The 13,852-nt window shown below is 39.6% G+C and overlaps 1 protein-coding gene across 3 annotated transcripts in view; it reads left to right on the forward strand.

Annotated features, from left to right (window-relative positions):
• Nucleotides 1–13,852, forward strand: part of DOK7 (docking protein 7) — a 59,232-nt gene that overhangs the window by 1,249 nt on the left and 44,131 nt on the right. Inside the window, exons 3-5 of one of the 3 annotated variants that reach the window (XM_068188573.1) lie at nt 1,342–1,587; nt 5,454–5,654; nt 12,112–12,231. In XM_068188573.1, coding sequence (XP_068044674.1) covers nt 1,342–1,587; nt 5,454–5,654; nt 12,112–12,231 — 567 coding nt within the window. The remainder of the gene's footprint in view (nt 1–1,341; nt 1,588–5,453; nt 5,655–12,111; nt 12,232–13,852) is intronic. The other 2 variants (XM_068188574.1, XM_068188575.1) reach the window with 2 other exon arrangements.

Raw genomic sequence — 13,852 nt, forward strand, 5'->3', positions numbered from 1 at the left:
TAGGGCTAGTATATAGACCTGTGAACATGGGCCTGAGTTTCTGTTGTAAGCCAGCTTTGAAGGCTGTAGATGGTGGAGCCTGACTGATAATGTAGCTTATTCCTCAAAAATACTATTTTTATTCTAGCTAAATTAGCCAGGTTTACTAAAAAAGCCCCTGGTGATTTGCTTTTCTTGGTGTGTAAACCATAGCCGTTCCCCCAACACACAACTGTGTTGCAGAATGTTTAAATACCGTGGTTGCAGCTGTTTTTGCTAACAGGTGCACAAAGACAATTGGGAATCCATGCAAAGCTCTGCATTAGTTAGCAGACAGTTCAGTCTGAAAGTTTAGTCTTTCAGTCATTTTTCATCTCTGTGGATGGAGATTTTGCCAGTCCCTTGCCCAGCTGAGAGCTGCAGGGCACCTCAGTGGGGCTGGAAGCATTATCCCCAGTTTTTATGAAATGGTGCTGGGGGGTCTTTGTCTTTTGTGGTTTGTAGCTCAGCTTAAGCTGTGGATGTTGCAACTTTGATATTGACCATTAATTTAATCTACATCTGAGTGCTGTGTGATAGGAAATGAATGTAGGGGAAAGAGGGCTGCTTTTGTCATAAATGCTAAAGGTGGGAGAGGTCTCTCCACTTTCCTTTTGGGTTTGCTTGTGAAATGCTTCCTTTCCCCATGGGGTTGTGGCACTCGAACTGGTTTCTTCCATTGCATAGTTACTGTGTAATAAACACCTCTGGGAAGTGGTTAATAACAACTGGTGACACAAGCAAACACTAAAAGATAAATAAATAAAAGGAGGTGTGGCACATAATGATTTTTAGCAATGGCTTCTGTGTAGCATTTAACCGGGAAACCTGAGCCGACAAGAACAATCTTGCAGCACAGTCTGCTTGCCATTTAGTGGTTGGGTAATCTGTGAGCTACTGTAGGAACTTCATTTGTGCTTCAGTATGTTCTAATGAAAATACAGACAATAGCCTCTCAGTCTTTAGAGTCTGTAATGTGAACAGCTTTCCTAGCATAGCTCCTAATGCTCAGAATTAATGAGTCAGTCCTCTCCAGACTCAGGAGAGGATCTGAAATGCCACTGGACTTTGAATAAAATAGGGAAGATTTATTACTGACCTCCTTCTTTTTGAGCCTGCGGTATAACCCTTAAAATGCACCTTCAGTGTTTGCTTCCTGAAAACAAGGACTATAAACTACCTGGGGGAGGTCTGAGAAAAGAAATCAGAGTTCTACATTGTCTTTATCGAGGTGATCCTGCAGTTGTCTAAAGCCCCTTTGTATTGCAGCAGAGTGCTGAGAAATTTGTTATGGTCAGTGCTCTGCATCATCATCTCTGACAGTTTTGCTCCTTTTAGACTGTTTGCTCATGCTGGTGTACAAGGATAAATCTGAACGAGCAAAAGGGCATAAGGAGAGGAGCAGCATGACCTTAGAAGACATCTGTGGCTTGGATCCTGGGCTCTCCTATGAGGGCCTGAATCACACGCTTGCAATCATCTGTCTGTCCCAAGTGGTGATGCTGGGGTTCGAGAACAAGGAAACGATGTACGCGTGGGATGTGCGAATACGCTACAGTCTGGGGGAAGGTAACCTTTGTCTTCTCACACTGTTTTCTTCTGTGTGTTTTTTTTTTTTTTTTTCCTCCCACAGGGTAAAAGACCAAAGAAAAGTGAAGCTAAAATGCAAATAAAACAGTACAGTTCAGGACAAGATTGTCACTCATTTGAGAGTGGACAAAGTGTTCTCCCCCTTAGATGTTAAAGCAGGTATCCCTTCCAATAGGTTTTGACCACAGTACCACCCAGTACTGATGGATAACCATGACAGCTCTTAACTTGCACTTTTGATTTTGACACTGATGCTGTGTAGCTTTGAAACAAGTGATCAAACTTCTGCTTCTGGTCCTACAACTGGCTCAGGGAATTCTGGCAAAAGGACTCAGGGGGAGCCTGAATTAAGAGATACAAAGTCCTGAGTAGAAATTTGCCAGTTCATGCCTAGGTTGCTGAGCTGCCTACTGGGTGTTGCATTGATAATTCTCATTGCCCTCGTGTGCCATTTCAGAAAGAGACTTTTTGCACTAAGGAGTGTCATCAGACACATTCTTTCCAGCTAACTTCACCTTTCTCTTTTCTCCTATTTTTTTTCTTGGTTAGCAGCTCTAAAATGTCCCATGGTGAACAAAGAGTGATAATGTTGGTAATCCATAGTATCTGTCTTATGTTTGTTTAGTCATAACTAGGGAAGGAGGGTAGGTGTGTGGGAGACACACATTAGCAATCTTTTTCATTTGTTACATATGCTCTGCCATCTGTTGGGTTTGTGGGCTTGTTCCTTTGCAGTACATATGTAGAAAGATGGCCTGGGAATTTTAAAGTAAAAATATGTAGGACTATGAGAAGTGAGATGTGTGGATATAACCCCCAGGGCTATCAAATACGAAGCCTTGCATAACAGGAAAGGTTAGAGGGGTTGCTGAACAATACAAGCATGAGTAGCTGGAGTGGTTGGTGCACTTTGATGATACAGCTCTATAGTCTTCCAGTGCTGTTTTTGTTTTCTTTTATCTTTTTTTTTTTTTACTAGGTTTGGGATCTATATATAGCATAGACTTGTCCTAAAAGCTGAAGGAGTACTTGATTATAACAGAGTAGGTCTGGTTTTTATGATCTTGCACTGATGTAGTGCTGGAGTAATTTCAATATGGCTGTGAAGGTTGTTGTTGGGGTTGGAGGACATGTAAAAGCAGCAAAGAGTTTGTTTTCAAGGAAAGCTGTGAAGGAGGTAGGAATAGAGCCTACTGGATTATGACATATGCACCCATGGAGTAAAGGTGAAGTGGGAGAGATTGTGTGTGTGGAAGTGAAGAAATGAAGAAGTAAGAAAACAATTGTAATTGGTTGAACTGGCAATAATTTGTATAAAGTTAATTGCAAACAATCTTGGGGGCAGGAGAATAAACCAAAGCATTGAAATTTCTTTTCAGAATGTTATCTTTCAGTGCATGTTCAATTAGGAGAACAAAGTCAAAGGGCATCTAGTTTGAGTAGACAGAAATAGAAAAGAGAGAAGATGGAGATGAAGAGAGGATGGTGACTGGTGTTTTTTTCTTAAAGTGTAGTAAGGGTGCCTTTGTGTGCCTTGTGAAAATAAGGTGGCTGGATGATAAAAATAGGCTAGGGAGAGATGACCTCAGAGTCTGGGAAGCAAAAAAAAAAGTGAAAGGAGCTGACACTCTTCTTGAATGAGGACCACAGAATGGAGGCGTTCACACTGGAGTTCCCAGTGTTTTCTCTCAGTTTTTAGCAGATGAGGGGATGTGATTCCTGCAATGTGCTTGGGCTCACAACTCATTTTGAGAAATTAGTGTACTGCAGGTCAGTGCATAGCTCTGAAAGGGAAAAGATGGGCTGAAGAAAGGGATGGATTTCAGTAGTAGCTTTTGTTCAGGGATATACTCAGCTCTGTGTCTTCACAATTTTTTTTGTATAGAGTAAGAGAATTCAAAGGCTGGGGAGAATTTTGAAAAGAATTCCAATTTGCCAAGAAAGCAGTGTATGGAAAAGCTTTATTTTCAAATATGCTTTTCCTTTTACTTTGCCGTTGTTCAGATTTGGGTGTGCTGTATTTTGACAGTGGTCTAGAACTTGTGCTGGAGCTCTTTGTTTTCAGCATCTGTTGTTACTTGCAATTGATTGTGTGAAGAGTGGGCTTCATTCCTCAGTTATGAAGGAGAAAGAATCCTGATGCTGCTTCTCCCATGGTTTAATTGCCAGCAAAATACTGGGCAGAGTTAACTGAGCAGAGGAGTGCAAATGTCATCAAAGATTGCTTTCTGAGCGTTATTGATCATGATGGTTTTGCTGTCTTTTGGATAGCTTATGTAGGTTGCGTAACAACTGCGTGCCCAAAAGGGGACATGGTGTGCCTATTGATTTGCTCCCTAGCAGTGCTACTGGCAGAGCTGTAAGCAGAGCTGTGGTTAGTTAGATCTATCTCTGTCTCCTTGCACATTTCACTCGAATGACTTTGTGGCTAATTCTGCTGGAGCCTCAGGGAACTTAGCAAATGCATGTCATAGATGAGGAGTTGGCTTACAGCTCGGATCGTGACTAAGAATACAGCAAGCAGTTAGATGAGAAGCAAGACTCAGACCCAGATGAAATTTGTGATGCTTGAAGAGGCATGGGCAAGAAACAGGGAAGAGCTGATGCAAGAACTGAGAGTACCTGGAAGTTACCCAGTAGATTTCATAGGCAGGGAGCTGTTTGTGTAATTTTTGATGCATAACCAAAAACAAAATCTATGTTACTTCTTGATAAACACCACCAAAAACCTCCTCCTGGAAATATAAGAGTCTCGATGCTTCTTTCTACCAAGACAGATGTTTGGTTTTTTTAAATTTGTTGAGGGATTTTTGGTTTTGTTTTGTTTGTTGGCTGTGTATTTTTTTGTGTCTAATCAAAATATGAAAGAAACTAGAGCAGTAGTGGAGGTCAAAACAATTGTTTGAGAATTATATGCTTGCTCACTTAAATTGATGCCTTTGAAACACTGAGATTTAAGCCCTTGAATTGATCCCAATAACTTATTATTCAGAATGCAATAGCCCTGGAAGAGAAAATGGGAGACCAGCCTAGAACAACTACTTTAGGTAAGGATACTGCAATTAGATGATACTGGAATTGGGATTTGAACCTGGATTTTGTAAACTTGAATGAGACAGGTGTTTCTTTTTCTTTCTCCACTCTTTTTTAAAATTCAGGATGTGAAATATGAAAAAAATAACTGACATCTAAAAGGGTTTGTTACTTATAAATCGCTTAGCTTCCTAGTAATTTAAAATGTCTTGGCATCTACCATCACTAACTCATGAAAAAGCCGCAAAGGTGGAAAAATGTAATTTTCCTCATTTTACTGCTAGGGAGGAAGTGAAGCAGTTTATTAAAGGTTGCAGATGAGTCAGTGAGAGATTTGTTTAGTTCTTTGAGCCTTGGCTTTTGGGCTCCTTGAGCACCATTTTATTTTTGTGCATGCCTGTGGGAAAGGAGGGACACAGGTTGGAGGAAGAGACAGAGAGCAACCCATGTAATGATGCAAGGATGGAAGAGGTAAGTGAAGTCTAGGCTGGATGATTCACTAAACTGAGATAGGGATTAGCCTGGAAGACTTAGGATAAATTAATGTAGCATTGCAACTTTAATTATTTGTAGCATTAGGCCAAGTTATGGTGGATTTTTTCCAATCCTAAACTGGCATAATAGGGAGTAATGGCCTTACAGCTACTTACGTGTGGTAGTCTGGGCTCCACTGACTCCAGTCTGTGGGTAGTTCTTTATGCCAGAGAGTCTCATGGTGTGGGCAGGGTTTGGTCCAAGTACCACAGCTGAACAGAGTGACTTACATAACACTTGTATATTCTGTAGTAATTTTTTTTCCCCTTATTTGATAGTTCACAGATTTCAAGTCTTTGTGGCCCCTGGTACAAAACTAGAGAGTGGGCCTGCTACTCTGCATTTCTGCAATGACATCCTTGTCCTGGTGAAAGACCTTCCTCCCAGTGTCATGGGGCAGTGGAAACTCTCGGATCTGCGTCGCTATGGGGCTGTCCCAAACGGATTCATCTTTGAAGGGGGCACCAGGTGTGGCTTCTGTAAGTACAAATGGAACCTGTCCTCTTAATGTTGCTTGATGCCTTTTGCAGAAATGTAAATGCACTCTCATTCCAAGTGGAGACTGCAGAACCAGCTGTGCTTCTTTGTCAAACAGGCAGCCTCTTATCAGAGGGTCTGTTCTGAGTTGATTTCTGCAGGCTTCAACCCTGGTGTTCAGGAGAAATGTGGCTGTGTACAGTCCTGGCTAAAAATTGCCCTGTGGCTCTCCAGAAGATGTTTAGTCAAAAGATGCTATTGAATACAGAGCAAAAATAAGGTAATGAAATGTTATGGCTTGTGTTATGCAAGAGATAAGGTGAAATGGCTTAATGTTCAGATTATTAAATTGTGATTAATTATTTTGTTGTTTGCTGAGGGGAAAGTGATATGGAGCTTTGAGGTTACAGACAGCAGCAATGTTCTCATTTTGTAAATGCTAATTTCTAAATCCCATAGGGGACTTTTTACTCCTTAAAATTAGAACAACTCCCTGGTCCCTTCCCTATTAGCAGCTTTGTAACCGTGGGGTGGAGCCATGTGATATTTGGGGTTAAAATGAAAGAAAGCAAGCTGAGGCTAGTTTCCATAGCCTAGTAGCTAAGATACACCTTTATATGGAGACAAATCTCTTGTTCCAATGGCCAATTTAGGGCTTCTCAAATTCTCACTTCAGATAAAAGGTATGCAAGATCTGAAAAGGATAGTTAAATAATGCACAGGTATAAGAACATATCATTAGGTTTATATTAATAAAGGTTTTAATTTCATAAGCAGAGTTTGAAGCCATACTGTATTGATGATCTGTGAGCACAGCTGGGTATGTGGATTGCCAGTTTGGATGTGAAGCTGTTTGACTTGCATACTTTTTTCAATGAACAAACTGAAAAATTAGAAGAATTGATCCAAATCCAGAGTTGATCCAAACCCAAATATATTCTTCCTGGGACTTGCGTACTGTTGCTCTGCATGTGCATTCTGATTGCTATACTTCTATGGATTGGAAACCCAAGTTCCTGACCTCTTTCTCACCTGACGGGAGGGTGTGGCCAGGTGGGGATTTGTCTCTTCTCCCAGGCAACAAGAGATATGATGAGAGGAAGTGGCCTCAGGCTGTGCCAGGGGAGGTTTAGGTTGGGCTTTGAGAGGAATTTGTACACAGGAAGGGTTGTCAAGCATTGAAATGAGATGCCTGGAGAGGTGGTGAAATCAGCATCCCTGAAGGTGTTTAAGAAATGACATGGCACTTAGTTGACATGATGGTGTCCAGTCAAAGGTTGGACTTGATTATGTTAGGATCTTTTCCAGCCTCAACAATTCTGTGAAATAAGGAACTGTAGGTGATGGAACCTGAATTATCCATGGTGGTTTTTCTTTTTTTTCCTCCCTCAAACTTACACTAGTTTCTGGTGAGAAACGGGGTCATCGGTAGCTCTCCTGTGTGCATGCTTTTAAAAATATGAAATTATCATTTTTTTAAGGTTACAAGTGAACAGAGTTAGAAAAGTGCTTTGGAAAAGGTCCCACTACCTTGTGGATCATTCTTAAGAAATGTGTGTGTTGCTGGCTGAGACCTTTCGGTTGCCATGAAAAGGTATTTATTTGCCTTTCCCCGCCTGCGTGCATTCAGAGAGAAGAACAGCGTAGTCAATTTGGTACAAAATAGCTTGCCACAGTTGGAAACTCTTTACAAGTTCAAGTTGATCTTGTTAAAGGAGTTGTTGCCCTTAACTAAGCAGTCAAACATATCCGTAGGCATAACAACATTTAAATATGTGTTTAGTCTAAACACTTGATTTTATATTGCCACTGTAAGAAAAGTTTTTGAAAATAGAACCTAAAGAAAAATAGAACTCTGGTTATTCTTGACAGAAGTGTGTTGGTAAAGAGAAAGACCGTATTTCTTCAGATATCTTTTACCTCAGTCCTCTTGGAATTCCTGAGGCAAACAAGTAGTGTTCAGGAAAAAAAATTGATATGTTATTACAGAAGTTGTTTTAATTCCTAAACAAAAGCACTCTCCATTACCCTGTCATGTGAGTGTAATATAATATTATGCAGACTCTATTATTAATGTTACTTTCCTGCAGGCTAAACCATATTTTTGCTCACATTCATCCTGTGGAGCTCTGAATGCAGAGGATTAGTGAATTTAAGGTTTCTATATCACTGTAAGAAATACCAAATTAAAAGGAACCAACAATCTTGTGGTTTGATTGCCTCTCCATAATAAAAGACATGAAGCATCAAACTGAAGTCAAGCTTTTTTTGGTATATCTGTGGTAGAACTGAGGTCTAAAAGGATATGAATTTGTTTTAGCTTTCTATTTCTTGCTTCCTCACAAAAGTTTTTGTAAAGATAAAACACTTCATTATGTTCTGTTGCTTAGTACAGGTTTAATTCAACTCCAAAGGCTTTGGTACTCAATCCAGGAAGAGGGAAACCATCTGAGGTAATGCTGAGATTTCAAACATTAAATCTAAGCATGTTTTCAAGATGGTTCACACAAGTTTATTTGTAAATAGGAAGAAGAACATTTACATTCTGAACTCCTCTTGCTCTTAACATCACAATTGTATTGCTAGAGATTAAAAAAATAATTTTTTCTGCTTCTGAAAGCTGCAAATAAGTTATTTTCTGGGCCAAAATTTTGTTCTCTCTGTAGCTGAATCTTAGTCACACACCATTTGCAAAAAAGCTGGTGTCTTGGCCTAGCAGTCAATTGAGACATTTACATGGAGGAACAGGCTGAAAAAAGGAGCCTCTCACTTTCCCAAGTTACCAGCTCAATTAGTGTGCACTAGTTGAAATGACCAGTTGCCAGGAGAATCTTCACTTGTAGGTCAGTGTGAAAAAATTCAAGTAGAGGGTAATAAAAGGGCAGATTAACACCATGAGAATTCAGGCTCTCCAGTGTTCAAGTGCTTCAGGATTAGCTGCCAGAGCCTGGTTTAAAGGTGCCTCATATTTTCTGACAGCATCTCCTTGAAGAAAGGAACTTGTGAAAGATCCTTAGTGCCCTTTGAAAGAACAAATGCTAATTGCAGGATAAGCTGGAATATTTCTGTGATCATTTTGGTGTTTTGATAAAATTTGGTACTTCCTTCCTTCTTTCCTTTCTTGTTTCTTCTTCTGCATTTATTTGAAATTTAGAAGTAGTACGGGTGGTTAAACTGGGGCAAAATCTGGAATTTTTGGAAAAACCCTGGCTTGCATAGATTAAAACTTCTGTTTGTGTACAGATATTCTTTGCTGTCTCCTATGCAGGCCTACTGCAGGCAACCAACATTATCTCTATTCATCTATTTTTAGTTGTCATGCCCATACCTTAGTTGGTAATAATAGGAATACTCTGTCATATGCCCCACAGAGAAGAGCAGTGTGAGATCCCCTCTGAAGGGGGCTGCTCAAGGCCAGGGTTGGGATGTACATACTGATTGCCATGGAATGAGCTGCTGTGGTTTCTGCCTGTCCTGCAGCTGAAAGGCTTCAGCATCTAGTATTGCCTGGCACCCGTTAGGAGTAGTAATTAATGGGAAAGAACTGACTCTTCCTCCCTGCTTTCACACACACTGCAGAGATTGAAGTAATTTTTGGCTATTGTCCATTTTTAAAGTGTGTTTGCCCAAGGGTTTGCTTTTTTAGTATGATCAGTTAAAATCAACATTGGCAAGCTTAAGTAGTACTTGGAAGTTTTATGGAATTGGCAACTTGTCCTGAATGTTTGAGGGACTGTGCAATGCTTTACTGCTCACTGCCACAGAGGACTGGCTGAGTGTTTCAGTCTCGTGCAAGTGGTTGGAAGCTGCTTTTCACCAAGTCTCATAGCCCATGGAGAGAGCTGAGTGAGCCCTTCAGTCTGGTGAACAGCTGCATGGTATTACACTGTGCATACCACACATTCCTTGGCTTCTAAATGCCTGTGCACCAAACCAGTTCCAACACATGACTAAGATATGTAATTTCCAGTAGTGAATTTCTCAGTTTTCTCAAGAAAGTAGAAAAGAAACGTAATCACTTGCTTTTATGTATGCTTTAGTTAAGCCCTACCTACTCATTCATCTCACTTGATGTTTTTTGCAAGGACCCTCAGACTTATTCCTTCCCTTGCAATCTTGTTCTACCTACCAAAACTAGAAAGAAAATGTTTCCTGTGAGAGTCGGTCAGCAATTAAGGTGCTCATATGAATAATAGAATCTACAAAGAGATTATTGTATTTTTCTGTTGGATTTGTATCCACATGCACATAGACATACACTCTTTGCACTGGTTATATAAAGGTCATCACATCTGGTTGTGGGATTTCCAAATGACTGATAGTTATTTGCAGAAAAAATCCTGTGAGTTAAGCAGCCAGCTCACATGCACACATTTACTTTCTTTGTTTCCATTAAAGTCAAAGGCTTCTAGAGCCTCTTAGGAGTTTAAGTAACTCTTGACAAAGGTGATAAGAGAATGAAGTGGTCCAGATGAAATCTTTATGTACAGAAATATTTGAGGAATCGTTTTTGCCCTGAGTGACAACAGGAGATGTAGGATTCTGCTGAATTATCAAGCCACATAGTATATCACTATGTGCTTGAGACCTGAATGTCCTCTGCTATGTTGTGTCTATATCCTGCTTGCTTATGCTGCATGGAATGCAAAGGTTGTGTTCCTGTAGACTCTCTGGACTCTGTTCAGGGAGGAGAAGTCAGCTCAAAGAAAAAGCTGAATTTCAGATATTTCCTGAATACATTGCACTCAGGATTTTTTTTATCCTAATACAATGTTCTCTTACTTTGGCATCTCCTGGGAAGGGGAGAGATGGGGCAAGACTGCAAGTGAGTCGCCAGCATAAATCTTCATATCTGTCAGGCTGTGTGATTAGTGTTGTAGTCTCCTAGATGGCCTCTGATCATGAAGCTAGGGTGTGTTCATGTTTCGTTGGCTGAATTTTTGATAGGTAAGATCTGAAGAGATGCAAATGTGGTGGAGTGATGAATCAAGTTATGAAGATGCCTTTAATAATTTTGTCTTGAATTGATTTAAGCAGAACTGGCAGAGACCTGGATGTGACATAAATTGAGAATGACAAAGGAGTATGGACCAGAATATGTTTTTCCTAGAGAGGTTAGTTTACATCTTGCTGGTTATACCTCATTAACTCAATTAGGTATTGTGGTTTGTGGTCCACTCTCCATTATCCTTTTTGTTTGAATCCCACAGCCCTTTGTCAAGCTGTCAATTTCTTAAGTGAAATGTGAGTATCCTGTTGGATATGACAGGGTATATGTTTGGAAAGTGATGGGGATGAAGTCATTCTGGTCAAGATCAGCTCTGCTTTTTTGACTAAAATTGGAAAAAATACTGATGCAACTCAGAATGGCTAGAGACATGCAGGAGTCAAACATGTCCAGATTAGGGCCTGAATCACAAGGAGAGTAATGTGCAAAACCCTACTGCAGGTCTATGATTTGATACTGGAGTTTTCTAGTATGCTTGGCTCTGGTGAAGTAGCAGCACTTCTTCCAGGTCTATATACTAATTTAATTTCCCTTTTTGTTTGGTATTGAAGTTTTATTTCCCTGAAATTGCTGGTTACTGGGGTGGTCTTTTGTCTGATATTTTAAGATAGTAATTTTTCTTTTCCCTTGATGAGACTTATATTTGGACTGACAATTTATAAAATCTTCTGTGGAGCCCTTCTAGTCTTTTGTGTTGTTCATGCAGCCATGTGTCATGGGGCTCAAAACTTGTTTGTTTATTTAGTGAATCTCATTCTAATTTTGCTTGGGGCTATTCTTAATGAATGGAAAGCAAATATCAGAATAGAGCAAAGGGTAAAGATCTGATGACAACCTGTGGAGTTGTGTTACGTTCTGTTAATAATAGACACATAGGACTTTGTCTAGGAAAATTTATACTATAATCCAGCAATATAACCAAATTCCAATTTGTTAGTATATAAAAAGCTCCTCTTGCTTAAAACAAGTTAAAAGTAGAATTAACTTGGTTCGTTCTTTTGAAGACACTTTAAGTATCCCTGACACTTCCTGCATAGTTAGGTTTGACCTACAAAATTTTAGGGGTAAATAAGACTAAAAGACCTGGACAGCTGTTGAGAGTAAGATGTCTGTTTTGACATTCAGGGGGGATTGGATCTAGATGATCCTTAAAGTCCCTTCCAACCCAAGCCATTCTGTGATTCTAGGACACTACTCTAAGTGCCTGAATGTCATAAAATTAGCATAAATTATTAGACAGCTATTGAATTTATATTTATGTTTGTGGTATGGTGTGTGTGTGCTGACCTGAATTTTCCATTTCTTTTCCCAGGAGAATATCTTGTTGACTTCTTTTCATGGGCTTGCAATTTAAACTCTTCTGATTGCTACATTATAAATAGCTTCAGCTAAATATATTTCTAGTGTTTCCAGGTGAAAACCATACATATTTATGTTGTGCTTTCTTGCAGGGGCTGGTGTTTTTTTCCTCTCTTGTGCTGAAGGGGAGCAGATCAGCTTTCTGTTCGACTGCATCGTTCGCGGCATCTCCCCGACCAAAGGCCCCTTTGGTGTGCGTCCAGTGCTCCCAGGTTAATACAGGAAGTACAGAGTAACCCAGTGAAGTAGGAGCTTGTCGTGTCTCACACCCGCTGCTGCTGGTGTGAGAGCAGCTCGCAGACACCAAGGGTGTGCAGAGTGCAAAGTGGTTTTCATTCTGAAATGTCACCGTACAGATTTATAAGCTGGACGTACCCAGTTTCCCCCTGGTGCTCTGCTTCATTCATGTTTCTGGTTATATTGCTAACTCCAGCCCTCTCTTATTTAACAGTACTAAAAGATGGCAATTTGAATTAAAAGGAACCCTAAATTTTAGTTTTAAACTTACACATTTAACTTGGATCTATGTCTGCATTGCTATTTTGATAGTTTAGTGGAAAACTAACTTCTGGAGCATTTTGAGTTTATCCAAAACTAAGTTCTAAGTCTTGTCAGCCTTAGAAAACCTTGTCAAGCCTCCACATCACATTTAAGTTTTTCAATTTGAGCTTTTCTCCTGATGTCTGAGGATTAAATTCCTTTTCCTATTTTGTGGTAAGTGCTGCATGTACTGCAATGTTCAAAGAGGAATTTGGATGGCATCATAATAAAGCCTATTTCCTTTTGATTTCAGCAGATGAAGAACAGTATTGAGTCAGAATGACTCTGTCAGGACAAAAGTGTAGAAATGAGATTGCAGAAAATTGTCTGTGATTTGGTGGTGGCATTCAGTAGGAATAGGTTGCAAGAATGGTGAAGGTTGAGCTAAGATTTGTGGAATACTTAGAGTTTGTGTAAGTGTTAGGCAGCTAATAAGTGTTCAACAGAGTTTTATTGGTGTTACAAGTTTAAGATAATTGCAGGAAACGTGATGGAAAAGATTAGATCTTTAGCTTACTAGATCATTAAATAATGTGAAGCTTGTGAAAATCTGAAAAAATAGTTATTAGTTAAAAATTAGTAAATTCAGTAAACACAAGGCTCAGTTCAGGTTGTCTTTCTCATGGTTGTAAGGCAGAAATAAGTTAAATAATCAAGCAGAATAGTAGACAAAAAAGTCATTCTCGTGTGATGATATATGTTTGCATTCAGTTAACTGGAGTGCTAGAAAAAAGAAGCCGACAGAAAAAAAAAAACCAACAACAGAAACACAAAAATCAGTGTTTATGCTTACAACTTTGCTATTGAACATATTTTTCTACATATCTAAAACTATGTGTGTATATAAAAATACATATATACAACCCCTAAGTCTTGTCACACAAAAATTTCTGTCAGAAAAATTAGGCCTACAAACAACTATTCTGCTTTTTTAAATTTTTTTTTAATTTTAGCACAGTCTTTGAAGATTCATTTTTCAGAAGCATGTAGGAGTAAATCTGCTTTCACATGTTAGTTATCTTTTCTGGTGTTTGTGGGTTGTTGGGCCACATACCGCAATCTCTTCCCTCCTTCAGGCGCTCTGACCTCACTGAGGTGCATGAAGTGGATGTGGAATGTCCTGGAGAGTATTTGGTGGTTTTTGTAAGAGACCTTTTTCCTGAGGTCTTTCCATTTCTCTTCTCTGCTTGCTGTACTTGCCATTAAAATCTCATCCACTTGATTTCATCTTGTTTCCCTGGACGGAGTGTTTTGTGAAGAGTTGTGCTTATGTACTTGCAGACTTCTTTGCCT

Source organism: Anomalospiza imberbis, chromosome 4 (assembly GCF_031753505.1).
Source record: "Anomalospiza imberbis isolate Cuckoo-Finch-1a 21T00152 chromosome 4, ASM3175350v1, whole genome shotgun sequence".
Classification (NCBI taxonomy): Eukaryota; Metazoa; Chordata; class Aves; order Passeriformes; family Viduidae; genus Anomalospiza; species Anomalospiza imberbis.